The sequence below is a fragment of the Chlorocebus sabaeus genome, chromosome 18, assembly GCF_047675955.1.
Source record: "Chlorocebus sabaeus isolate Y175 chromosome 18, mChlSab1.0.hap1, whole genome shotgun sequence".
NCBI lineage: Eukaryota > Metazoa > Chordata > Mammalia > Primates > Cercopithecidae > Chlorocebus > Chlorocebus sabaeus.
The window spans coordinates 23,494,730-23,520,547 of NC_132921.1; the positions used below are offsets into that span (position 1 = coordinate 23,494,730).

At 36.4% G+C, this 25,818-nt stretch overlaps 1 protein-coding gene and 1 pseudogene across 2 annotated transcripts in view; both read right to left on the bottom strand.

The window, feature by feature from the left end:
• Positions 1-25,818, bottom strand: part of WDR7 (WD repeat domain 7) — a 389,155-nt gene that overhangs the window by 60,554 nt on the left and 302,783 nt on the right. For both annotated transcript variants that reach the window (XM_008013992.3, XM_008013990.3), the window contains one exon: positions 7,152-7,251. In XM_008013992.3, coding sequence (XP_008012183.1) covers positions 7,152-7,251 — 100 coding nt within the window. The remainder of the gene's footprint in view (positions 1-7,151; positions 7,252-25,818) is intronic.
• LOC119620549 (small nucleolar RNA U3) lies at positions 12,168-12,366 on the bottom strand (annotated as a pseudogene).

A 25,818-nucleotide genomic window follows, 5' to 3' on the forward strand; every position in this document is an offset into this window, starting at 1 on the left:
TAATGAAACCATTAACAAACACAGAGCCAACACTCATTATTTTAATGTGGACTGTCTTCAGCATTTTTGTTTGCCAGGAGTGCTTCACCTATTAGTATAGAGTAACTATATTTACTCGGTGAGACATTTCAATATAATATAAAGATAAAAGTAACTGGAACCAGGCATCTCCTGAAATCCTTACTGTGTTTATAATAAATCATCCAACAGATACTTCTGAATACTTCCTGTGTAACCTGGGAAAGGAGGATAGGGAATGATGGAGAATGGGGTTATTGAATGAAACAGCTCATAGGAGGGGAGGATTATGTATGATGATCAAAACCAGAATCTCAAAGGCCTTGAAGAAAGGCCAAGAGCCTAATTTAGGCTGTCAGCAGAGAGAAAAGCTAGATTTCAGGTATACCATTAAAGAAAAGTTAACTGAACTTAGCAATTGGACATGGACGGGTGAAGGAGAGGCAACATGACTTGTGGTGCCATATTATTATGCCAGTTACAGGAAAAGGCAGGTTAGAAAGGATGCTGGTAGAAAGTAGGGGCTAGAGAGATTGTCTGACACATTGAATTTGAGACAAAAGATATCCAAATGGAAATGTCTAGCAGACTGTTAGAAGTCGTGGAGCTGGAGTTTAGGCGGGGCCCTGGCTAGAGACCTGATTTGTCTTACCTGCTTACAGGGAATAATCAGTATCAATAATAATGTATGGATTTTCAGCCACAGTTAGGAAAAAGAATAGATGAAAGAAGAAATCTGTACCCTGGGCAGTAGAGTGATAAGAATTAACATTAAGGTCCTCTAAGAGATTAGGAAATCCAGTAAACGAGATAGTTGCAAACCAAGGCAGGTGACAGTGCTATGGAAGTTAAGGGAAGATAGAATTTGAGAGAGAGGGAAGTCAGTTGTATGAAGCCATGCTAAGGGTGTGTGTGGTTTCAGTGGCTCGGTAAAGGTGGAAGCTAGAAGGTGTGGGTTGGAGGGGATCCTGTAGGCTGCATGACAAGGCACATGTTAACATTTCAGAATTTACTTCCTACTCTATACGGGATTAGAGTTAGACCACAGTTCTGTAGATATCATCAATCTTTGCTTCTATTTTATTTATTTCATTATCTGGCCTATGGCAGGCCTGGTAATGGTTTAATATAGAAATATAGATAGATCTTTTATGACTCAAAAGAAAGGTTTTTCAACGCTTTTTCTGAAAAGATACCCTATTCTCTCTATACAGAAACAACAATTTGATGACGTGATTCTGAAATACTGAAATATAAGTATACCCAAACTAATGTATTTGATATAATTACAGCACGGTTTGTTTTGGTTTACCATGTCATATTATATTTTTAAAGTTTTTCTTTTATTCTAAAGCCTCAGAGTTTTTTAGTTGAACAACATGCATTGCATTGTGTATCTACTATGTACCAGGCACTAGACAACAGGAAGCTTTAAGAACAGGTTATTTAAGGAACTTATAACTTTTCAATAGTAAAGTTATTTTAATAATTTGATATAGAGAAGTCTTCATCTACACTTTCTTTCTCTAACACATCATTGCTTTTTTTTTTTTTTTTTTTTGGTAGCCCTTCACAAAAGCATGAGAAGAAAGTAAATGCCTACATCTACCAAAGTGGATGATGCCACCAAGTGACACAGTACAGTCGGTCCATGGTTTTCTCACCGCTGGATTCAATCAACTGCTGATGGAAAATATTTGGAGGCAAAATGGATGGTTCCTTCTGCATTTAATGTGTATAGACTTTTTCTGGCCATTATTCCCTAACCAATACGGTAGAACTATTTATATAACATTTACATTGTATTAGATGTTATAAGTAATCTAGAGGTGATTTAAAGTATATGAGAGGATGTGCCTTCGTTATATGTAAATGCCTCACCATTTTATATCAGGGACTTGAGCATCCATGGATTTTGGTATCCCGGGGGGACCAGAGCCAATTCCCTGTGGATACTCCACCGAGGGATGACTGTACGCACTTCACTAGGAAAGCTAGTTAACGTGAACCTAAGAGAATCTTGCAAAGAACGAGCAGTTATTAGAAAGAATGCATTCAGAGAGGATTAGAAATCAGTGAGATATGATATCAAGTCTGCCAAACCAAAGGCAAATATTGCTAGAGGGAAGATTTTCATTGCTGACTTAACCAAACACATTCCTGGATCGCTAAGGAGTCAGGGACCCTAACTCATCTGCTTAGCAAGAGCACAGCCTATCAACAAAATTTAAGCACTTCTTCACAGGGAGTTAGATACTTAAAAAAATTAAGTAAAATTCCAGTCAGGTATATTCCTAAATCGCTGGCGGTTCCCAAGTAAAAGCGCTGTCAGCAGCACAGCAGGGCTTTAACTACTGAATTGCATCAAAGTTGCCAATCTCCATAATCAGTGGAGACTCAGCTACCACCACAGGCAAGAGCAGCCTGCAGAAAGGAAACCTTCACATGGCCTAAGGCAGTGCTGCTTCAACTTTCCCACCCAAGCACTCCCTATTGAGCAGGGTGAACTCCTAGCCCTAGAACCTACAAAAGCCTAGATGTTTCCAGTTTCACCCGTAAAATTCCCTACAATTAATGGAATTTAATTGTAATACAATATATTTACAACTTTATTTTAACATAATACTCGCCAACATTTACTGAATGCTAACTACTTGGCTGGTACTGGCTAAGAATTTTACCTAAGTTACCATATTGACTTCTGACATGGACTCTCTCCTTTCACCAAAACCTTCATCAGGCTCCTCTGAGTTCTCTGCTTGACTAGGCCTGAACTTGGGCTTCCCTCTCTGTCCTACTTGAATGCAATTTGAACAAGAATCCTAAGTCAGTTAGGAGGAAATCCCCCTCCCTGGGCATCTGACCACACCTCCAATATCTTAATCCCCTGGCCTGCCTTCAGCAAGAATCCTGTCAAGTCAGCTTAGCCAGAAACCCCTTATCCTTGATATTTCTTTGTAGTACAGTTGACTCTTGAAGAATGCAGGGGTAAGGGGTGCTGATCCCCGCAGTTAAAAATCAACATGTAACTTTTGACTTTCCCCAAATTTGATTACTACTTATAGAGTACTAGAAGACCAGAAGCCTTAAACAATAACATAAACAGTCATTTAACACATATTTTGTATGTTATATGTGTTATATACTGTATTCTTACAATTAAGCTAGAGAAAAAAATGTTAAAATCATAAGGAAGAGAAAATCTATTTACTCCTCATCAAGTGGAAATGGATCATCATAAAGGCCTTCGTCCTCCTCATCTTCATGTTGAGTAGGCAGAGGAGGAGGATGAAGAAGAGGGGTTGGTCTTGCTGTCTCAGGGGTGGCAGAGGCAGAAGAGGTGAAGGAGGTGTAAGAGGGGGCAGGAGAGGCAAGGCACACTCGACGTAACTTTTATTGAAAAAAAAAATCCACGTATGGGTGAACCCTCACAGTCCAAACCCTTGTTCAAGGGCCAACTGCAATTTTCCATGCACTGACCCCACCCTGCTCCTTTGTTATAAATCCCCAACTGTCCTTGCAGGAGCTGGAGTCTTCTCCCTCACTGCGAGACCCCGTTGTAGTGTTCACTATGCCCACCACCCTGTCCCCCTTTGAAAAAGTCTGCTTTACCATGTTTGTTAACAAGTGTGTAGATAAATTTCTCTTTCATACTTCTAACAATAATAGACATTATTTCTGTTACCAATTTACAAATCGGGAAGCTTCAGCTTACAGAAGTTGATAAACTTTTCCAAGGATACAAAGCTAATTATATTAACCTTATATCTATATGATTATATCAATAATCATTAACATAGAGATGGAGTTCAACCCCACACAAATTTCTAGTTATCCTTATCCTCTATATTATACTATAATGTTTTAAATCACTGTTAAATTAGTTGACTCTTCCTCCTCAATTATTTCAGGCAGGGGTTAGCAAACCCTTTCTGTAAAGAGCCAGATAACATTTTAGGCTTGTGGACCACAGAACAGTTTTTGCCAGTGACAACTACTCAATTCTGCCATTGTAGTAGACAATATATAAATGAATGTGTGTGCCTGTGTTCGTATAAAACTTTAATTACTAAAACAAGTGGCGGGCTAGCTTCAGGCCATAGTTTGTCAACCCTTGATATAAGGACAATTCATGTTTCAGACCAACATGCCATATTTATCCTGTGGTTTTGCATAATCTGGGAATAACGGATCTAAAAAAAAAAAAAAATTAAAAAAAAAAGGTAGAAGTCAATACCAAAAGGTAAGGGAAAGGGACTTAATTTTTCCTTTATCTTTTACCAACCAATCTCACAATGACAACAGGGGACATATATGACCCTTTGGTCTCTCAGTCATGGGTTCTCGGACCCCACTGGGCCTCTTCTCAGCCTCAGGATCATTTCTTTCCCTTCAGTGTGATTCCCACCATCTAACTGACCATGTCTTATTTTTCCATCCAACTGGGACCATAACCCTACAGCCAAGTGAATTTTCTAGTTATCCCTTTATATATATTTTTATGTGATATCTCTATGTCTTTGTTCATGCTAAAAAAAAATGTCCCACATCCTCTGTTAACTGATTCCAACAGATTCTTTAAGAAATGCTTCATTGCATTCTTAGTTCAAAATGATCCTTTGATTCGCCTATAATACATCATTTCTAAACATGCTACCCATACTATGAATTTTGTTTCAAATGTTGGCTCATTTTTTCCCAAATATTATAATGCTAGTAACATAAAAGAATTAAGAGAACAGCTTAGGAGTTCAGTGTCACTGGTTATAACTGGTAACTAACAAAAGTAATGGTTGACCTTAGAGACTGAGCTTTGCTTTCATGTTCTGAATGATGAGAGTAAGGTGCAGCTTTCTCTTTCATACAGAAGTGGAAGGTAAACGTTATTCAATAATTTGGGTTGATAACTTCAGGTATCAAAATCAAGAAGATGAGGTAGGAAAAATTATGGGGACACTAAAATGTCTAAATAGGCTGGACATGGTGGCTCATGCCTGTACTCCCAGCACTTTGGGAGGCTGAGGTGGGCGGATCACTTGAGGTCATGAGTTTGAGACCAGCCTGGCCAACATGGTGAAACCCCGTCTCTACCAAAAATACAAAAAAATTAGCTGGGCGTGGTGGCGGGCGCCTGTAATCCCAGCTTCTCAGGAGGCTGAAGTGAGAATCACTTGAACTGAGAATAGCTTGAACCCGCGATGCAGAGGTTGCAGTGAGACAAGATCACGCCACTGTACTTTAGCCTGGGCAACACAGAGAGACTCCATCTCAAAAACAAACAAAACAAAAATAAAATGCCTAAATATACTAAAATGATATACATACAATGGAATATGAATGACATTACATATTCGTGTTAAGAAAGAATGTCTCTGATAAGCATTTCTCAAGTATTTTAATTGAAAAACATAAGATATTCAATTTTTTTTTTTTTTTTTTTTTTGCATGTTACCAAGATCTTCACTGAGACCACTTAGTAGGAAGAAAAATAAAGAAATATATCCCGAAGTACAACTTGGTCTTTTCTCATTAATTCTTAATGAGAAATTCTCTCACTCATCTTGGGCTCACCTCACAGTGCTCACACCGCCTCACTTTTCCTCTGCTGGTGGCAGCTGCGTCTTATGTGGTAACAAAGAGTCCTCCCTGTGATTTCCTCACTTCATTTTTAAAGAAGCCTGACAAGGTCGCCTTGTCGCCTCGTTTTTTTTTTCTTTACCTGGTAGATGCTTGCGGTTTACTTCTCTCAAATTTACCAGCAGTAATATACTCCAGTTTTAAAAACTGTCTTAACAAATGAGAATCTGAAAATGCTCTCTGAAGAACCTGTCTCTCTTATGAAAGGATCTTATAAACAACATGCAATTTAACTTTTAAACAAGTATTCAGAGTGGTTTCATTGTTCTCAGTGACGGCCCACAGTGGAAGATTATGGTGGGGAGTTAATGTCTTAAAAAAAAAAAAAATCACAAAAAAAATTTGACAGTTAAACAAATATGGCAAATAGTGCATACTTGATGCACTCCCAGAAAATGTTCAATGCACATTCACACACTAGAGACTTCGAGAAGGTCTGAACAAAGAAAGCTGTTTAACCTTCCAACAGTATCCCCTAAACTTGTCTGACCCCTGAAATTTTTACCCCCAACACCTGAACACCTGTTACCATCTCTTAGAACTACTTCATGGAAAAAAGTCAGACAAGCTTTTAGATAATTAATTAATAGATCATTAAATTTAAGAGACAGTTTAACATTTTAGCTACATCCTTATGAATTTCTTCCTATCCTTCTGGAAATTCCTAATATGATAATATGGTTGAATATATCCACATTAATAAATGCTACAAAGAAATAAAATAAGCTATGACTTGGAACTATTTACCAATGCAATATTATACACTTACCATGATCACGGTGGAGCCTAACCCCGATTTTGTGAAGAAACAGTGAGACTCTGGGATAAAGTGATTTAAGGCTATGTTTCAATTCTTTTATATCTAAAGTGGGGTTAGATTTGCCCTCTCTTCCCAACTGGTATATTTTAAGAATCAGGTGATCAAGATCAGGAACAAAATCAAGAATTTTTCATAAACAGTGAAGTGTTACAAAAGCATAAAGAGTGTTATAAAAGTATAAAAAGTAGTATTTCAAGTACAGCATCTATTTCCTTTTCATAGAACTATAATGAATGCTGTTGTGACTTCTTTTTTTGAACTCTGACTAGATCACTGTCTTATAATTGTGAAATACCTCATTTCGCTTAGAGAAAATTAATTTTTGTTCAATCATTATATCTAATAACATATCATCAAACTTTTCAGAAAACACATGGCAAAAATAAGATCAGAAAACTCGGTTTAAAATAAGAAAATATGTATTGCAAAATAGTTTGTGAGCAGTGCCACCTTACTCTGGGCTCTCTTATGAACTCTTCTGTGGCAACCCTTCAGTCCCAGTGAATGAAGACAGTAGGGCTCTATATTCTGTGCGTCCTTCATTAAACTATTGATCCCTTTAGCATTATCCATAATGTTCCAGCAGCTCAGCACGTCAACTGGTGAAGTGCTAGTCTCTCTCTCCTTTCAATAACTTCCACGCTTTATGGAGAGGAAGTCACAATGATTTATTTACCTGACATTTTCCAGTCCGGATGTCGTACAGGGCCACTGAACCATGGCGAGCTCCAACTGCTATTCTGTGATTCCGCTCATAATAGCTGACCATGTAGAACCTGAGTTGAACATTTTAACAACAAAAACAAAAACAAGAAGCCAGGTGAGATGACCTGCACTTGGAAGTGGACAGCAACATTTCAAAGGTTAAAGCTAGCTCTGATATATATTTTGAAATAAATATATCCATAGTAAATATATTGTGATTTTTCAAAAACGTTTCATTTTAGTAATTCTTAAAAATTAACTGGAAGAAAAATGATGTAGAATATCACTTTGGCCTCTTAATAATTATTTTCAACAGAAACATCTTACAATCACAAACACCCTTGAATTTTTGAAACAAGAAATAAGGGCCAAATACAAAAAAATTAAATATGAAAATCCAGTTTTGCTACAGTGACTACAATGCAAATATTTCTATTTCTGCAGAAATGGAAAAGATGAAAAGGCTTACGTATTTCATGTAATTATATTCTCCTGGTTTATTATAGTATTAAAGAGTAAAATATACTTTCTGGCAGAAAAATCATAAAAAGACTACATAAAATTTATGCCTAAGTTCATATCAGTAATTTAGAATAAAATCAGAAAACTGTCTACCAGAAAAAGTTATCCGGTCAAGTTTCCTTGATTTCCCATGTTTACCAGCTTATCTAAATGATAGCCATGGCTTTTAGCAGTGTGAATAAGCATATTTGGTACTTATATTATATTGCATAATTCAGCAAGGATGGTTTGAAGATTGTAAGATATTGATTTATTATTTATTTTTATTTTTCCAGATTAATTTTCATGATGAGGTTAAGTATTTGAATTCCTTGTCTGTGCATTGCCATATTGATTTCATGTCTATAAGGCTAGGGCCTGAAGTTAAGAATAAAAATTATGAGAAGTATAAATTAGGTATCATTTTATATCTGCGAATAGTTTCAAATATACCTTCCCATTATCTAGTCCTATTGTCTCAGTGTGAGTTGCCCAGATGAACAAAAGGCCTACCCTAAATATTTAGGAGGATTTTGCATCAATTCTATTACACATTCCTTGTCTTCTCCCCTTGGGTTCCGTAATACAAAACTAACTGTTCTGTTAATATTTATATTTTATAAGGGGGGAGGGTGACATAAAACATGACAGAAAAAAATCTCATTTCTCTAATGCTTTCTTGAGGTATACTAGGGCATGAGACAGCATTTCCAAAATTCTAGTAATAAAGGCTGAGAGAGACAAGATATTTGAATGTGGGAGCATTCTGAAACCAGGGGTATTCTGACAAAGCCATTTGGCATTGGCAGACACTATGACATTCATATATATTTCATAAATCTGGAAAACAAACCATCACATTTTTAAACTTCTGTTTGTTACTTATTACCAAGTAATATACTGAACAATATTTTTGTCCTACCCCCTAAGCCCCACTGAATAACCAGCCTCTTCCCCTTTAGTGGAAGGTTAATGCTTAATTTTTTTTTAACTTTTAGTAACAGGAAGGAAACCACTTTAGTGTGTCCTGCTGGGTGGATTTTCTGTGCTCATGAATGGCAGTGTCCTCTCTGTACACTGGTTTGAGAGAAGGAAGGATATAGAAAGCTCCTAAAACATATGAAGCTTCCCCAGCTATTAAGTGGTTAGGAAAAAGCTAGTTTCTCAAAGATTTTCTTGTCCAAAGAATATTACTCTACCTTGAGAAAGAGTGGGAATCCGCATTCAAAATCTGCCATTCTCACACTTGTAAATGAAAATGATTGAGAAGAGTTTAAAAAACATTTACCGTTTTGGTACTCGATAATTACAGTGGTCTAAGTATTGGGCATCACTGTATCTAGATCTGTGCATATATTGACATCTATATCTATACACATACAGTCATGAATAATTTATGTCCTATTACGGTACACAGAATATAATATCTAACAAATGTTTTAGCAAGTATTTATTCTGTGCAGGTTAATACACATAGGAAAATATAATTTGCAGTGGTATTTTGCTTTACCTATTGTTTGCACAAATTTAACAACTATATTGCCAACATCTTTTTGCAAAACTGAAAATAATTACCCCCGAAATAACCCTCTTCAAAACAATACATTAGTAAAATATACTTGTGTTGACAAAATCTTACTTAGTGAAACTAGAATCTGAAGAGGTTTTGTTACATTGCCCATTTTCTATGCTCTGGATATCAAACTCATCCTTCTATATCATCTACAAACACCATTATTTATGGTAGAAGGATCAAATCTATTCTTGGAATCAAATCTTTACTCTGCCTGAAAGGACCATATATATTACAGGTCTGCATTTTTCATTCTTTGGAATTTACTACTGGACTAATACTTGTAAACAATAACTTAAAGAATTCTGGACAGTGAAGGTCTTAAGGCATGTTTTAATCTTAGGATTTCTTGTTAAACTTTTTATTCCTTTAGCAGTGGCTCTCTTAACAGAAGAAATCAGTGGTATATACACAGTCACTTCCCAAGTATTCACCATGGGAACCAGCTGCAGTGAACCAATCCCTGCTGAGGCTTCCAGAGCCCACCATCCTCCTAGTCTGCTCTTTCCTGGAGCTAGTCCTCCAGGTAAGGTCTGTCAAGACGAAGGACGCGCATTACTTGCTCTCTGCCCTGAAGGGATCAATGGATTGAAGAGAAGGGTCCATTATAGTTTTTAAAGTTGCACTTTTCTAATCTTGACCAGATCCTGCATGACCGGAATTTTCCTAAGGGATGAAAATTCCTGTAAAATTTGGGGGTCTCAGAGTAAGTGTTCTTGTGTGCTGAGCCTTCTGGAAATGGTGTCTTAGTCTCTAGTTCACTGTGTTGATAACATGTCACTTAGGCAGTTGGCCATGACCTGGCAAGAACCATTTTTATATTCATGTTTGAACAATAGTTCTCTTCTGCTAGGTGGACTACAAGTGAAACCAGAGAGCACATCACCACCCAAGTCAGTGAAAGAAGAATAAAGCGGAAATGTGTAATGATGTAAAGTACGTTTCTTGCTGGAGCTGAGGTGGTCATCATCCAACATGTTGAAAGTCACTGATCTCCATGCTTTCATCACTGTCTACATGCAGTCAGAGCAACTTTTCAACAATAAATCACCTCTCTTCTGTTCACAGCCTTGTTCAGGACTTGACACCTCTCTCCTTTGTTCTTGCTGCTCTAGTCACAGTGATCTCCTTGCACTTTCTTGAATATGTCAAGGGGGTTCCCATTTGGGGTTTTGACAGTTGCTGCTCCCGCTGCTTGAAAATCTCATCAGCCTGTTAACCACTATTGCTCATGCCCTCACTTCATTTACATCTCTGTTCCAAAGTTATCTTGACAAAGGAGGCTTTTATGGGCCACCCTGTTTAATGCCACAGCCCTTTACCCATTACTTCTAACTCAATATCCTACTTTTTCTTTATTATGCCCATCACCATTGAGATATTAAACAATAATTTTTATTTATTGCTTTTTCTCCTCCATCTGGGACTTCGTGTTTTGCATGAATACATAAATATGGTCCAAGCAAGTAGGATGCAACAGTAAGTGAAGTTTGAAACATTACACTTACCCTTCAGTCACCAGTGTACAATCTATGTTAAATACGGATTTTTATGACCAATGAGTATTTTATAGGGTCTGAAATAATAATTGAGATGAACAACAAAGGAAACAAAAGCTGTCCAAAAATGGCAGAAATCAGGAAATGGGCTCTCCCATGACCCTTTTAGAAATATATTTTCAATTGAGAAAAACAATTATAGATTTACAAGAAGTTATCTGTAAAGGCTTCTGGAGTCTGGGTACCTTAGCATGAGACTGACAGTTACATAATAAAAACTATGTAATTATCTATTAGGGAATTAGAAAAGATTGCATGAGCTGAAATTCAAAAAGGTAAATACAAATAGTCTAAATAGTAATATGCACAATAAAACATATTTTCAACATAAATGTTGTCTGGGAAAAAAATGACTCTAAGAATTTGCCAAAGATTTATATTAGCACACAAAAATTTCAATAAAAATGGTATCACTTTGATGCCATTATTGAAATAGGGCAAAACATAATTAAAAGATAATCATTGATCAATCGTTATTAACTATTACTAGAACAGGCTATTGGGGAGGAGAGATACAATCCAGCTCTGCCAAGATGTATTTGTGACTTCAACTATTGTGGAGCAACTCACAGTGGGGTGTACAAACACGGAGAGGGATGGTTTGAGTTTGAAACACAAATATGAACTGAGTCTACTCTAGCACAGTAAATCACTTGGAAGCACACCATGTTGCTTGAGAGTTTGCCAAACACTCAGTACCTGAGTTTCTAAATAACTTTGGCACTCCCTATTTATACTTTCCCTTGAATTGATGAACTTTTAGTCTTTATAAAAAATGGTCTGCAAATAAGAGAAAATGTGTGAAATTTAAAAGTTAATTTGAAAAAAGAAATAGAAAACATGCAACTCTCAGCAGAATTAGGACTTGGGAAAAAGATGGAAACCTGTAAGAACACTTTATGACTTTGGTAATTTGCAATGATCTCAGGACGTGAAGTTACTGCTGGATATCACTTCCCTGAACATTAGAATGCAACAAGAAACACTTCAATTAATCCAAGATTAACCTCCAGCTTCACATGAAACCATCTTAAATCTAAGCGTACACAAAAGAGAATACAGGGAATACAACTATCTTTTTTCCCCCAAAATAATACCACAACGACTACTATGTGCAGCTAACATGTACTGAGTATTATGTATCAGGCACTGTCCTAAGCATCTGTACATGTATTTTCAAAAGTAGCTGAGGTATTATGAACAATTCTTATCCAGTTGTTTTTAGGAATTCTTAACATGATTGAAAATGGTTCACACCCACTAACAGTAACTACTCTTAACTATTTACTGGATCTGGATCTTCCAAGAGCTTTTCTATATATTATATATTATATACATATATATATATATATTAACCATTCAGACTGCGTCCTGTCCCTCTTACTCTCACAGAAGAAGAGAAGAACTATCACCAATGGCAAAGGGCAGCTGCAGGGAAGCAACACGCTCAGGGGAGGATGCTGCGCCTCCTCTTTGTGGTTTCTGCTGCCTACACGTTCAGAGCAATTTCTCTAGTAACCAAGTATAGAAATGATCACTGAAAGTATAGTCTATTTTTTAACCTTTAATACAAGTGATGTACATACTACACATACTTTTCCGCAACTTTGTTTTCTTCATGGGATGGTCCTCTCATGTCAGCACACATGGATCTCATGTCATTCTCGCTCACCTCTGCGCTGTAGTTCTGCGTATGTGCACTACATTATTTAACCATTCTTTTTCTGATGGGAACTTAGGTTATACTGTATACAGATCCTTGTATACACCTAGGTATTTTTGTAGGATAGAGACACCAAAGCTGTGTCAAAGCATATGTACATTTTAAATTTTAGCAGACAATGCAAAATTGCCTTCACTTTTCACTGAAAGCATGTTCCTAATTAGTATTAGCAAACTTCATACTTTTTTGCCAATAAGAGGGAAAAAAGTATCACATATTTGGTTTACTTTACACAAAGTGACTTTTTAGATTGATCCACGTGGTTACAGTCTGTAGGATATGCATGTAGGTTACATTCTTAATGTAAAGAAAAATTATTTAAAATCGAATCAACTGCATGTTGCATCCCTTTTTTCATCATGCATACTGGATGGGAAAGGAAATACCTATGAGGTATCCCCAGGAAACCACAGGAAAGATTTGATTACACAACACAGTCAAGCTAGTTCTGCAGGAAACAGCAACAGGACTTCTACAGTGGAGCAATGTACGTGTCACTTTGACCCCAAGAAGGTACCAGTGACAACTAACTACCTCAACCTCCTTGGCTAGACAGGACAAGATGCCAAAAAGCTCTTTCAGGGCCACAAACTTGAGGAGCTCAGTCTAAAAGATTCAAGAGGAGGTCCTCAGAGAATTGATCAACAGCCCTCACAGATGCCACAGTCACAATCAAGGGGGACAGTTTTGTTCAGGAAGAGGCACTTTCTAGAACATGTTTGTACACACCCTCCAGAATTTCAGGCTGCCATGCTGCTAATATGTTTGAAAGGTTCACAGACATCAAAGTGGCTTTGGTGAAGGCATCAGCTCAGGGTGAGCTGTGCTGTTAGTTTTGGGGACTATGAATGGTGGAGGGTGGGGAAATGTTTTCCAGAAATGCATCATTCCTGTGGAGAGCACTAGTTCAAAAAACCAAATGAAGTATCTCTCATTCTGGGATGGTGACAGACAGGGTTTTGCACACTGTAAATAGTATTTCCTGCTGAGTAGTTCGTTTCCCTCTGAAAAACTTGCCACAAGCACATTGCAGCTGGTGTGTTAAAAGCAAGATCAAAAATCTTTCCTGGGCTATCCAGGCATCAGAAATCCTGCAAGGAAAAATAGCATGCACATCTAGGGTTTGAGGCACAACGGCTGAGAAACAGGCTCCTTATCACCTGGATCTATACTTACTAATTGTGTAACCGTGAGTGAGTTCCTTAACTTGTCTATGTCTCAGTGTCCTAATATGGAACATGGGAACAATAACAGTACTTATTATGGTATGTGTGGTTGAAATGAGTTAATGCAACAGAAGTACCTAAAACAGTGCCTGACACATAGTAAACACTGGTAGGTACATGCAAACCTTATCAGCTATCGTCGTCATCATCATCATCATCATCCACCCGCCTCTCTGAATATATACTACAGAAAGATTAAATAAGATGTCGTTAATTTGCTATTTTCCTATGGCAAATAAGTGTCAACTAATAACATGCTAAAACATAAGGAAAATGGATGCTCAGAATATTTTAAATTTATATATTTTCAAATACTTATGATTTACAACTATAAACCTGATAATAATTGCAAATTATTTTATAGTTTCAGTCTAAATTTGCTAATATAATAGGGATTTGCTCTAAAACACTTTGCTATAGCATTTCAAACAGGCTGAAAATTAAATATTCCTCCTGTTATACAGTGAAATGGAATACTGCTGGAAGGTCTAGTTTTTTGTTTTAATATGAAGAACTTTAGTATTAAAAGACAGCCACCTGTCTGGGAGATTTTACGGTACACAAACTGGACTAGAATGATTTTAGAGGGATTTCTACTTGTGAATATAGAAGTAACATCTAAAATTATTAATTATGAAATGTATTCTATAAAATGGGACCTAACTTAAGAATTTTACTGGAATTTAGGACCGAAGCTACTTTACATCCCATTATTGTAATCACCATATGGGATAAAAACAAACCACAGGTTTGGAGGAGTTTCTTAAAAAATGAGCTCATGCACTGTTCTAAAGTAGACAGTGTTCATTTCCTTACTAGATTTTAAGTGCCCATTTAGGTGAACAGAGCTGATTCAGCTTTTCACTTGAAAAGCAAAATCAATCAGTCTGTCTACATAATAACCAAGTTTAAGAAAAGGTGAGCTATCTCTGAAAATACAGACTTTTAACTGTTCTGTCTAGATTAGTTTTTTTCATTCAGTTCAAAAGTTTAAATACTTATTTTACCTTGAATTTTTAAAATCTTATCTGTGTTACAGCTATAATGTTTCCCCAATGACACTTTTTACTATTTCTTTCATTTGCATTATTCTAATATATATCCAATTTTAAAGAAACACACTCATTGAAAAGAGAATCTCAGATGATTTATTATAGAAAAACAGTTAAGAAGTGAAAGTAACTCTTTACCAAGAATCCCCTCTCATCACCCCAGTATCCACCAGTCATAGCTTGGGGTGTGTCTTTCCAGATCTTTTTCTCTTCATATATATACCTGTATAGGTATGAATAATGATCATCACATATAGTTTTCTTTTTTAAAAATGATTTTATTTTACATACTCTTCTGTACTATTGCTAGTTTCTTTTAAAATTTCTGTTTTACTAACATCTTTCCATGTCGGTAGAAATGGATTACCTCAATCTTTTTAATGGCTGTATGGTATGCCATAGTTCTCTATATTTAATAAAAACAAGTGTTAGTAAGAAATAATTTCATTTAGAGGACACAAGCGAATGAGTGTTTTAATATAAAGCACATTATTCTATGTAAATACTAAGATAACTTCCGACAAAGGTCAACTAAAAGTTAATCAGTTAAATCCAGCAAAAACAATATTAAACACTTTAAATTTTAATATCAACAGTATTAAAACTCATGTGCTTTATCCATCTTAAGTAAATTAGAGAAAATTATATCCCAAATCCTTTCAAGTTAGTACCTTCCTTGCTACTACTAATGTCTTTAATATCTACTGGAAAGCCAAAGTAGTTGAGTCATTACATATATTGTTCAGTTCTATGTACATGGTGTTTGAGAATTTCTTCATTCTTAGCCATGAAATATGCAATGTAAAAGAATACACACTGTCATTTTTGCAAAGTAATCATTGATTCCTTAGTCAGCAATTCACCATAGTGTTTAATTAGCATTTCGTTCAATGAGAGTCATTTTTATATATAAAAATAAGCATAGATTTTGGAGTCAGAAGGATATATCTGCCTGATAAACATCTACTCATCTTTGAGAGCTCTGCTAAAATACTACCAGTTCTCCTTTCCTCTATGCACAACTGCCAGCTCCCTCCTTTGTGTCCCTCTTATCATGGCACTGGGACTCTTCTGTGTGTCCTGGACACCCTTTTCTCATAGCGTTTATGACAGCTCACTGATTGACCTCTCTGTCTCTGCCAAGCCAACTTTAAGGCCCTTTAGGGCAGGGACTGCCTGACAGGCCCAGCATGGCATACAGCACAGATAAACGAATTACTGAATGAATTGGACATTTTCAGAGAAGTCACACAAGTGCTTAAAAAATATTTTACTTTGTTAAATTGAACAAGTCCCATTTTTTGATTCCTATTTCTTGAGTGGCTTCTTTTTTTCTAAGTTTGGAACTGGGTACTAAAATTAGCCACTTATATGTTAAAAAACAGTCAAAATATTTTCTTTTCATTTTTATTTTCAGTTTTAAAGATAAACACCAGATAGTGTTGTAAATATCATTATTAAGTATGATTGAAGTTTGTATTGATTTTTTATCTCTTTAATAAGTATGAGGGGATGATATGCTTTTTAAAAAATACAGTTTATTTTTTAGAGATGTTTTAAAATCAAAGCAAAACTGAGGAGAAAGTAGAGTTCCTGTATTATTCCTACGTCTGCATGCACACGACCTCCCCCACTATCAATACCCTGCACCAGGGTGGCAGCTTTCTGATAAATTTACATATCATTTACATTAGTGTTCACTCTTGGTTTTGTACATTCTATGGATTTGGACGAATGTATAATGGCATACATCTACCATTAGAGTATCATATATATCACATAACATAGTGTCACTACCCTGAAAATCCTTTCTCCCTTGACCTCTGGCAACCACTGATCTTTTTCTGACTATAGTTTTGCCATTTCCAGGATGTCATATGGCTGGAGATCATATAATAGATAGCCTTTTCAGATTGATTTCTTGCATTTAGTGATATGCATTTAGTAATATGCATTTCTCCATGTCTTTTCATGGCTTGCCAGCTAATTTTTTAATACTGCTGAATAATATTCCGTTGTCTGAATGTAAGAGAGGTAACATGCTTTTAAAAAAACTATCCCTTTGGTTTCCACTTAAACTTTTTTCCCCCGTAAAACTTAATCAGATACAAAAATAGCATTAAACAAAATAGGAACTCCTTGTTTTTCTTAAAACATGTGATTTGCCTTCCATATTAATTGAGTTCTTTGTTCATTAAATAGTCTCAGTGCAGGATTAGGTTTGAGAGTAATTACTTCAAAGAATTTTTAGGAAGGCATCAAAGAAGCTGCAGCATCCATACAGCCCTATGTTAAGATGTATATATTTTAACAGGTTTCAGAATTTATTGTAAGATAATGGTTGGTAATCATATATTTGTAAGTCAGCCATGAGAAAAGTAGCTGCTACGCAAAACTTTTAATATTTTGGAGTTGAATGTTGCCATGGTTAGCAGGCACAAGAGCCCCTTGTTTCCTACAGGAGGAAACTGAAGTCGAGTGATGTGCCCCAGACTGCACAGCTGGGTGTGGCAAAGGCAGGAGCCCCCACCACCTGGAATTCGCCGTCTCACCAGACGCAGTCCCATAGGGACAGCTGAGAGCAGTGCTTCTCAAGTGTCCACACTGACACCAGGATGTTATTTGCCCTTTTCACTCTCGTTTTCTCACGAACGTATAGCTGAGTTTTCCAGATTTTACATGATCTGAGATATCACAGGTGGGAGCAGATAGAAGAATCCAGTTGACTTCTGTGAAGCCAGACATCAAAGAGGTTGGCATCATTTTTCATAAAAATATTTTTTATGTTAACATATAATGGGTTCTTTTCAAATAAAATAATTTAAAAATTTCTCAGTTTATATTTCTAAAATGGCAAATATTGATAGTTATAACTCACTATAAACAAATGTTCTTTGGGTTCTTCAATAATTTTTAAGAGTTTAAAGGGGTCCTAAGATTAAATAGGTTGAGAATTATTCACTTGGAATCTTAATTCTTTGAAAAAGCAGACTATATACATAGTGTATATATGTATATGTGCATGTGTATATACACATAGTGTGCATATAAATAAGATATATATAATACAGATATATAGTATATATGTAGCTTAAGATATATACATCATGTGTGTCTATATCTTAAGATTTCATATATATATTCCATATTTTAGGGAATTATATATATTCTGTATCTTTGAGAATTTTGTTTCAAAGAAACAAAAGCAAGCTAAACCCAGGTGCTTAGGGTTGCTGAGAAGAGACTGTAAGATAACCTTAGAATCGACAGGATGAGATGCCATTTAGGATGGGGAAGAAGTAACTATGAACTAGGGAAGGGAAAGCCAAGGTAACAAAGACGAGGAAGAGGGTGTGAGGAAGAGGTATGGGAGTGTGCGCCCTGGCTCTCTGTTCCAGGAGCAGACCCTTTAATCCTCAGGGCAGGCACAGGGTCTCTGCATTCATCATTCAACAGTTAAGGTTGCTGGGACTATAATAGGAAATTATCAGAGAAGTTACCTGTTCTTAAGGGCCTAATGAGTAAAAGAAGATAAACAAGAGGAGTGCAGATTATAAAATTCTGTGAAGCTAAAAGGGTAACAATGTGAGAGTGATGGCAACGAGGCTGTTATACATAGGGAGGTCAGAGGAGGCTGACCTGAATGATGAGACCACGCAGGCTATGTCAATATCTGGAGGAGGTGCCTTCTAGGCAGAGGAAATAGCAAGAACAAAAGTCCTGAGGTAGGAATAAGCTTGGCCTTATTAAAGGAAGAGAAAAAAGACTCATGATCCTAGAGAATTTGAGAATGGCGCTTCAAGAATGCAAGTCTGACACATTTAAGAGGATGTCATCTATAATGTGACCTCTAAACAATGGGCAGATTTGCTACCAAAAATTATGTATCATGGTGCTTTAACATCAAATGCCCATGGTTCCTTAAGGAGGTCCCCTTCTGGAACCAGTGGCACTGGAATCCCAAGAAAAGTTAACGGTCCTTTAAAATAAATAGAAGTTTCAGGATTTCTACTGAGCTACGGGAAGCCTAGCCTTAGTTTTCCTGAAATCTAGGCTACCTTCTCTCCAGGTACTGGATGGTAGGAAAGGTTATCACTGTGGGATATGGGAGATGCAGAAAATAAAGAGTTTTAAGAAAGAAAAAATACGTTTCATGATTCTGTGCAACAAAGGATTTCACTAAATCAGTGGTTCTCAAACTGTGGTTTGCAGATGCCTTTCCTTTGAGAAGTCTACGAGATCAAAACAATTTTCATAAAAATACTGAGATATTATTTGGCCTTTTCATAGTGTTGATTTTGCACTGATGATGCAAAAGCAATGGTGGGTAAAACTGCTGACACTTTAACCCGAATCAAGGCAGGGGCACTGACATGTACTTGTTTAGCAGTCGCTATGTTCTTCACTGCCATGCTGGCAGTGAGCAAAACAAGAGAACAGTTTCACTTCAGAATATCCATGATGAAAAAGTTATTAATCAAGGAAATTTCAACCCTTGAGTACACATTGTTTCAATATTCAGTGTGACAAAGTGGGAAGTACGCATAAAACGCTTCTGTATACTGAAATCTCATGGTTGTCTTGGAGAAAAACACTTGTAAGATTGACTTGCAGAATGAACTAGCTGCTTTTTTCACTGAACGCCATTTACTTGAAAGCGTAACTGAGAGAAAAACTACAGTTATTTGAGAGATACTTTCCTGAAAATGAACAAAGTTAAGCCTTTCCAGGAAAACAACTGACAAGATTTATTGTCAATGATACGTTCAAGCTTTTAAGTAAAAATAAGAATTTTGGAAACCTGTATCTGGCTTCTCAACACTAACTTTTTTGAGGAGATCAGCAGTAATATTAGCAAATGTGATATTTTAATATTGTTAAATGCAAAGTGACCATATATGGACAGCCAACATAACTCAGTGGACCAACATTCTCCGAAGACCAGGGCATAGTGTTACAAAATCACGGGCAGGTGAAAGACCCATTCGAAGTGCAAGATACACTGGTGGATTTAATGTAACAGTAAAGTTCATGTGACTGCAGATTCCACATTGCAATTAACCTTTAAAAAACAATCACATGTTGAGTTTTGGTGCAGTGTCCAAGAAGACATAAAATTACCTGAAAAGGCCATTAAAACATTCCTCCCTTTTCAACTACATATCTGTGTGAGCAGTTAAATTCTGACCATATCTTCCAACCAAAATAATATACTGCAACAGATGAAAGACATGCATAGCTACTAAATTCCACCTGTCTTCTAGATAGTAAAGAGATCTGACACATGCCAAGCGATGCTACTTTTCTCAGTATTTGTTCATTTTGGAAAGTATTTTTCATAAAAATGTTTCTACATCAATGCAAAATGAGTTGATTTTAAATAAATAAACCAATATTTTAAAAATGCTCAGTTTTAATTTTTAAAAGACAAAAATATAGATACAACCTTCATAAACAAAAACTCAGGTCTTCAATTTTGATGAAATCCTGAGACCAAAAAGTTTGAGAACCACTACTTTAAAGACTGAAAAGCATTTGGTAATCAAAAATTGTTTGTAACCAAAGGGAAACAGAGAGACAGAGAGAGAGTTTAGAAAACCAGTGGGGGCAAAAATCAGATTCCAGCAGATGAAGAGAGTGGGAGAGGTGACAAACTGGATGAAGTGTAAACTCCTTGTCCTGGGAAAGGATGGATTGGACAGTAGGTGGAGAAGATAGAGAGAAGGAAGGGTTTTTACAAGACAACAAAATACACTTCCAGGCTGAAAAAGAGATGCCACAGAGAAGGAGAAGTTAAGGATAAAAGAGAAGGTTATCTAAAGAGCAAGGTCCAAGAGGCGGTGACAGAAAATGAGATGAAGGATAGAGAGGAAGAGGCCTGGGCTTGGAACTCAGCAACGGTCAGCTCATCCTCTGATGAGATAGCTCAACTCCATGTGTGCCCCTGACACGTGTAAGCTTGTGTAACAGTGCACACCCCACTCTAGGAACACAGAGCAGATATGAGATCTGTTCAGGAAAGCTGAGCTTCACTTTGGTCGGACTGTCAGCATAAAAAAAGCTTGTCAGTTTGCCTGTTTTTAAAATGAAGGACAGGAAGTAGTAAGTCATAACGGAATGTCCTTTACAGAATCAAAATTTTACAACTTGTAATTCTATAAAAATAATGCAGTAAGGTCACTGCTTAAGCAAAAGAACTGATGCCATTTATCAGGATGAAATTAAGGACTAAACACACGAAGCGGCATAGCTAGTGTCATTATTCAACCACCGTTACTGAGTGGCTACACTGAGGGTATATATTTTTTAAACTAAAAATTGGGACAGAGCCCAACAAAGGTTTTTTGTTTTTTGTTTTTTTTTTGAATCGGTGAATTTATTTATTTGAAAAGTCTTCAAAAACCATAAAAATTAAATCACTCTTGGTTATACATCAAATAAACTGTCTCAACTTAAAACAAAAAAAGTGCATGAAATAACGACCTATCTGGGAATGCTGGGACATATGGTCTTTGGCCAGTTGGTGCCCTCTACTAGTTGCTATAAAAGAAATGAAGGGAAAAGCCCCTTTCCTCAAGCTACTTATATGTGCACGACTGTGCAGTTTTAAGTGACCAAAAAATCACATCTAGAGTTATATCTAATTTTTGCTCTGAAGAAATCCTAAAATCTCTTATGACTTACAATTTCATTTAAAAAACCCTAATCCTTTATTTGTCATGCATTATGCCACTACCAGACCTCAAGATCATAATACAATCACCTTAAACTTAAAAAGTACATTGTATTTGTAGAAGTATTTTATCTTCGTTTCTAATGGAGCCTTGATAGTAGCTTCTAAGAGCTTAAAACTCTCTATTCTGACTTTAGTGAAGAATAATTTTGCCAAATAAAAAACAAGCATTCCTTTTGGAACATGTGCGTATCACACGTATAGGTTCTAGAGTGCTTTTCTCTGGGTTCAGTAACATCTGTACAGAACACACCGCAAGTACTGCTCTACGCCTTCATGCTTCATGCTGCTGCAGCACACTGAGTAGTGTAATACCAGTCAGCATTGATCCAGTGACCAAAGGAAGACACATCATCCAACTGAGTCAAGCATGGCACACTCCCTGTTGCTTGGTCTTCTGTGTGAGGGACTTCACATGGGGATCTGAGTTCAGTGACATGGCAACTTGCAACGAAATTTTAACAAAGAATTCTGAAGCAATTTCAGTGATGTTTATCCTCCCAAGCCTTGAAAGGAGTCGGTTCTACTTTCTTGGCGTCTAGGGTATTTTTAACTGAGGATGCTGTATTATTTATAGTCCAGGCAATTAAATGTAAATTACTCAGAACCCTCTAACAATAATTATCTAGAGTGCTAGACGACGCCTTTGTGAAGATCACCGAGGAGACGTACGAAGGCAAAGCCGAGGCCTAGCTGGGAAAGAACCTACAGGGATTCATTTCTTAAATGTTACCTTATTGTGCTTCTTATTCTGCTTATTTATAAACATAAAACTAATTCAGTGCTGCAGCAGTCTTGTGGCTAATATGTTTGTGCTTTAAAATGGATGCAGTTTAATTCCTATATAATAATACAGTCATACTTGTTACACTGATAAAAAATCTGACAGGAGAACCATTTGGTATAACTGTGTTTTGAAGGATGTGTGTGCTACATTTTTTCAAGGGCACTGAAATCTAAGTAATTTTCTTGTATTATTAGTAGATGACACTATATTATTAATATCCTAGAAAGTGAAATGTGAATTATTAGGAAATATTTAAAGCTATGACTGTAACGTTAATACAGCTAGTTAATAGTGTGTGATTTTTATAACTTTTACTGGATTTGTTATAGAAAAATATCTGTAGCTATATAAACGACTCCAGGAAGATCTAAAGTATTTCAGTTAATACAAAAAATGTCTTTTTTATTTTAGAAAATAATCATAGCTAATATTCTTACAATGATTTTTACTTTCATGGCTTTTGAAATAAAACCGTGTATTTCATATACACATATACATACATGTACTAAGGTACATACACACATACATAATACATACACATACACACATAACATAAAGGACTTAGGGAAGCTTCTAGAATACAGTAAAAAGATAGACAAAAAAGACAAAGCTGAAGGTATGATTATGAGGGAAAGAATACGGGAGACAAAAGCCATAACTTCCTAGACATAAGCAGAGACTTAGGCTTTGAGCTGCTTAATGGCCAAGGCAAATTTTAAAATTAACACTGGTTGTATGGGAAAAACAAACGAACAAACAAACAAAACACAAACAAAAACCACATTCTAGGTTCCTTACGAAAAGAAAAATGAGCTGTCATCTAGATTTAAAAGAAACGTCTTGAGTCTTCATAGAAGGGACACTAAACAATGTACCGAGTGACATCAACATGACAGCCCTGCGATAATAGGACCACCTTTCTTACGCACTCCCTTGAAAGGTGCCTCCATGCAAACGGCAGGCCTAATGCTGAAGAGGAACATGGGCAAGGAAACCTCGGAGGAGAACAGACAGCCTAGAAAAAAATGGAGCTCTTGGATGGTTTCACCCAATCTAAAGATGTAAAGTAGAATATTCTGAGGAATAAATGGACCACATGTATTCTAAACTAGCTTCTTAGTGCTCTGTGTTTCTCAGCTGAGTTTTAGATAAAACCTGATTAATGAAAGTCTGCACTTACAGTCATCAGCAGGCATTCTGTGGCTCTAAGGGCAAGTCTTTAAAAGCTCATGGTGTATCTCTGGAATGCACGGGCTGAAGGAATATCTTCAGCCATTTCCTTAGAAATTCTGAGTTTATTCAATATATAAATGAATAAAAAAAAAATACAAAAATTAGCTGGGCGTGGTGGCACACACCTGAAGTCCCAGCCACTTGTGAGGCTGAGGCGAAGAATTGCTTGAACCTAGGAGGCAGAGGTTGCAGTGAACTGAGATCGTGTCACTGCACTCCGGCCTGGGCAACAGAGTGATACTCCATCTCAAAAAAAACCCAAAAAACAAAAATCCACAAACAAACAAACAAACAAAAAACCCTACAAGCCCACTGGTGAAGGTGAAAAAAACTAAACAACAAAATAAAACCCAAACTCAGCATTATTCAACATTCTATATATAATGCTATTTTATCTTTGGACTCACAGAGAATAGTTAATTTTATGTTTACCACCAGTCAGAATACATTCTGTTTTTAAATACTCAATGACTTCAGGATACTACATTAGCTCTTAATTAAATTAATACAACTTTAGATGTGGAAGATCATGTTTACAATGTTGACTAAAAATTATTTATTACTTTTTTACAGATATGAAAGCAATAATGTCATCTGGTAGTTTTTTACTTATATATTACTTTGAAATATATATTAGCTAATATTTTGTATACATTTTAGATTTTCACATTATTATTAGAGAGATCCACAGAAAAATAATACTGTGTGAATACCCAAATCATAAGCACTTTTCTGGATGCATCCATAAATATTTCATTTACGAAGAACACTACTGAAGTTTCACAGCATTTTGTGATCTGTCAACCACAGCAACCAAATACTGGCATAAGGCAGCATTAAAGAGGTTAGTCTAAGACAAAACCCAGAGCACATTTTAAAAAGGGTAAAAGGAAGGAAACAAAAAGAAAAAGAATACAAAACTATATAAAGATTTTAAAAACAAACATCACATATCTGAACCACAGATACTCATGCCATTGACTTTGGAGTTTCCTATTTCATGAAAGGCATTTTGTATACAGAAGACTCAAAAGTGCTGTAAGGCACCTAGTAGAATCCAATGGTACAGACATGGCAGATATTCAATAAAATAATTTTAACTCCTACTGATATGTTATCTTTGTTGTTCATATATTAACCTAGTAAAAATCAGCCAATAGATGGAGTGGCATTGACCTGTAAAACTTCTGAGGACCCATGCAAGCTTAGTGTTCTCTGAAGTCCTCTATAATTTATCATCTATTGCAACTCACATTTAGCATAAGCTACAAGCTTATATTGTTAATCATTCTTCTATGTTTATGTGCTGACTCACAAATAAATGGGCCTATGTGGACTTTATTTTCACAATCTTAATAATATCTGCTTAACTTAATAACTTTGTTACAAATCTGAAGTTTCATAAAATTATGTCTTATCAACTATGTTCTGGTAGAAGAATTACACATTTTTGCTTAACCTTTTCTGACTTTCTATTGTCTATCAAACACAGTAAGTCTTCACTTAATGTGAGGATTTAGTATGTTCTTGAAAACTGACCTATAATGAAACCAACTGTACCACAGGCTAATTGATATTTAAGAGTTAAGTTTCTATGGCACATTTCTGGTCACAAAAACATCACCAAACTCAGAAAGACCCAAAACACTTCCAATATTAAACACTGAAATGAAGTTGAGCTCTACAAACATTTAAGAAAGATTAATAAAAATGTTGCCAGGACCACCCTGATGAAATAATTGGAAAAGTTCTTTTTCTTACCGTTTTTCTTTAATTATGCCCTTTATTTGTAGGCACAGCTGCATAAAGAAACCAGACAGCCCAGTAGCACCAGAGCTTCTCCATTCCTGACCAGATACTAGAGGGAGATAAGATCCCCAACTGGTGCAAACTGGAACAAGTGACCCCTAGTTGCCTTTAGATCCTTAATGTTATCATTATAATACTAAAATTTCCTCCCCCAAAAGAACACCTCGCCATTTGTATCATGGGTTGCATGAAGTCGTATGTTTATGCACTGAGCCTGTGCATCTGGAGTCCCACCCTGCGCATGCTAACATCCCTTTCCCTCTCCATACCCGGTTCTTAAACACACCACGCCTTCTATTTTTCAGGGAGAGGGCATCTGTAGACCAAGAGTTCTTTCCTTCTCCAGGCCTGGCCAGGAATAAAGCCTGCTTGACTTTTTCCTGCTTTGCAACTGATACAAAGCAGGGAAAGAACTCCACCTGCCCACGACAAAAACAAGTAA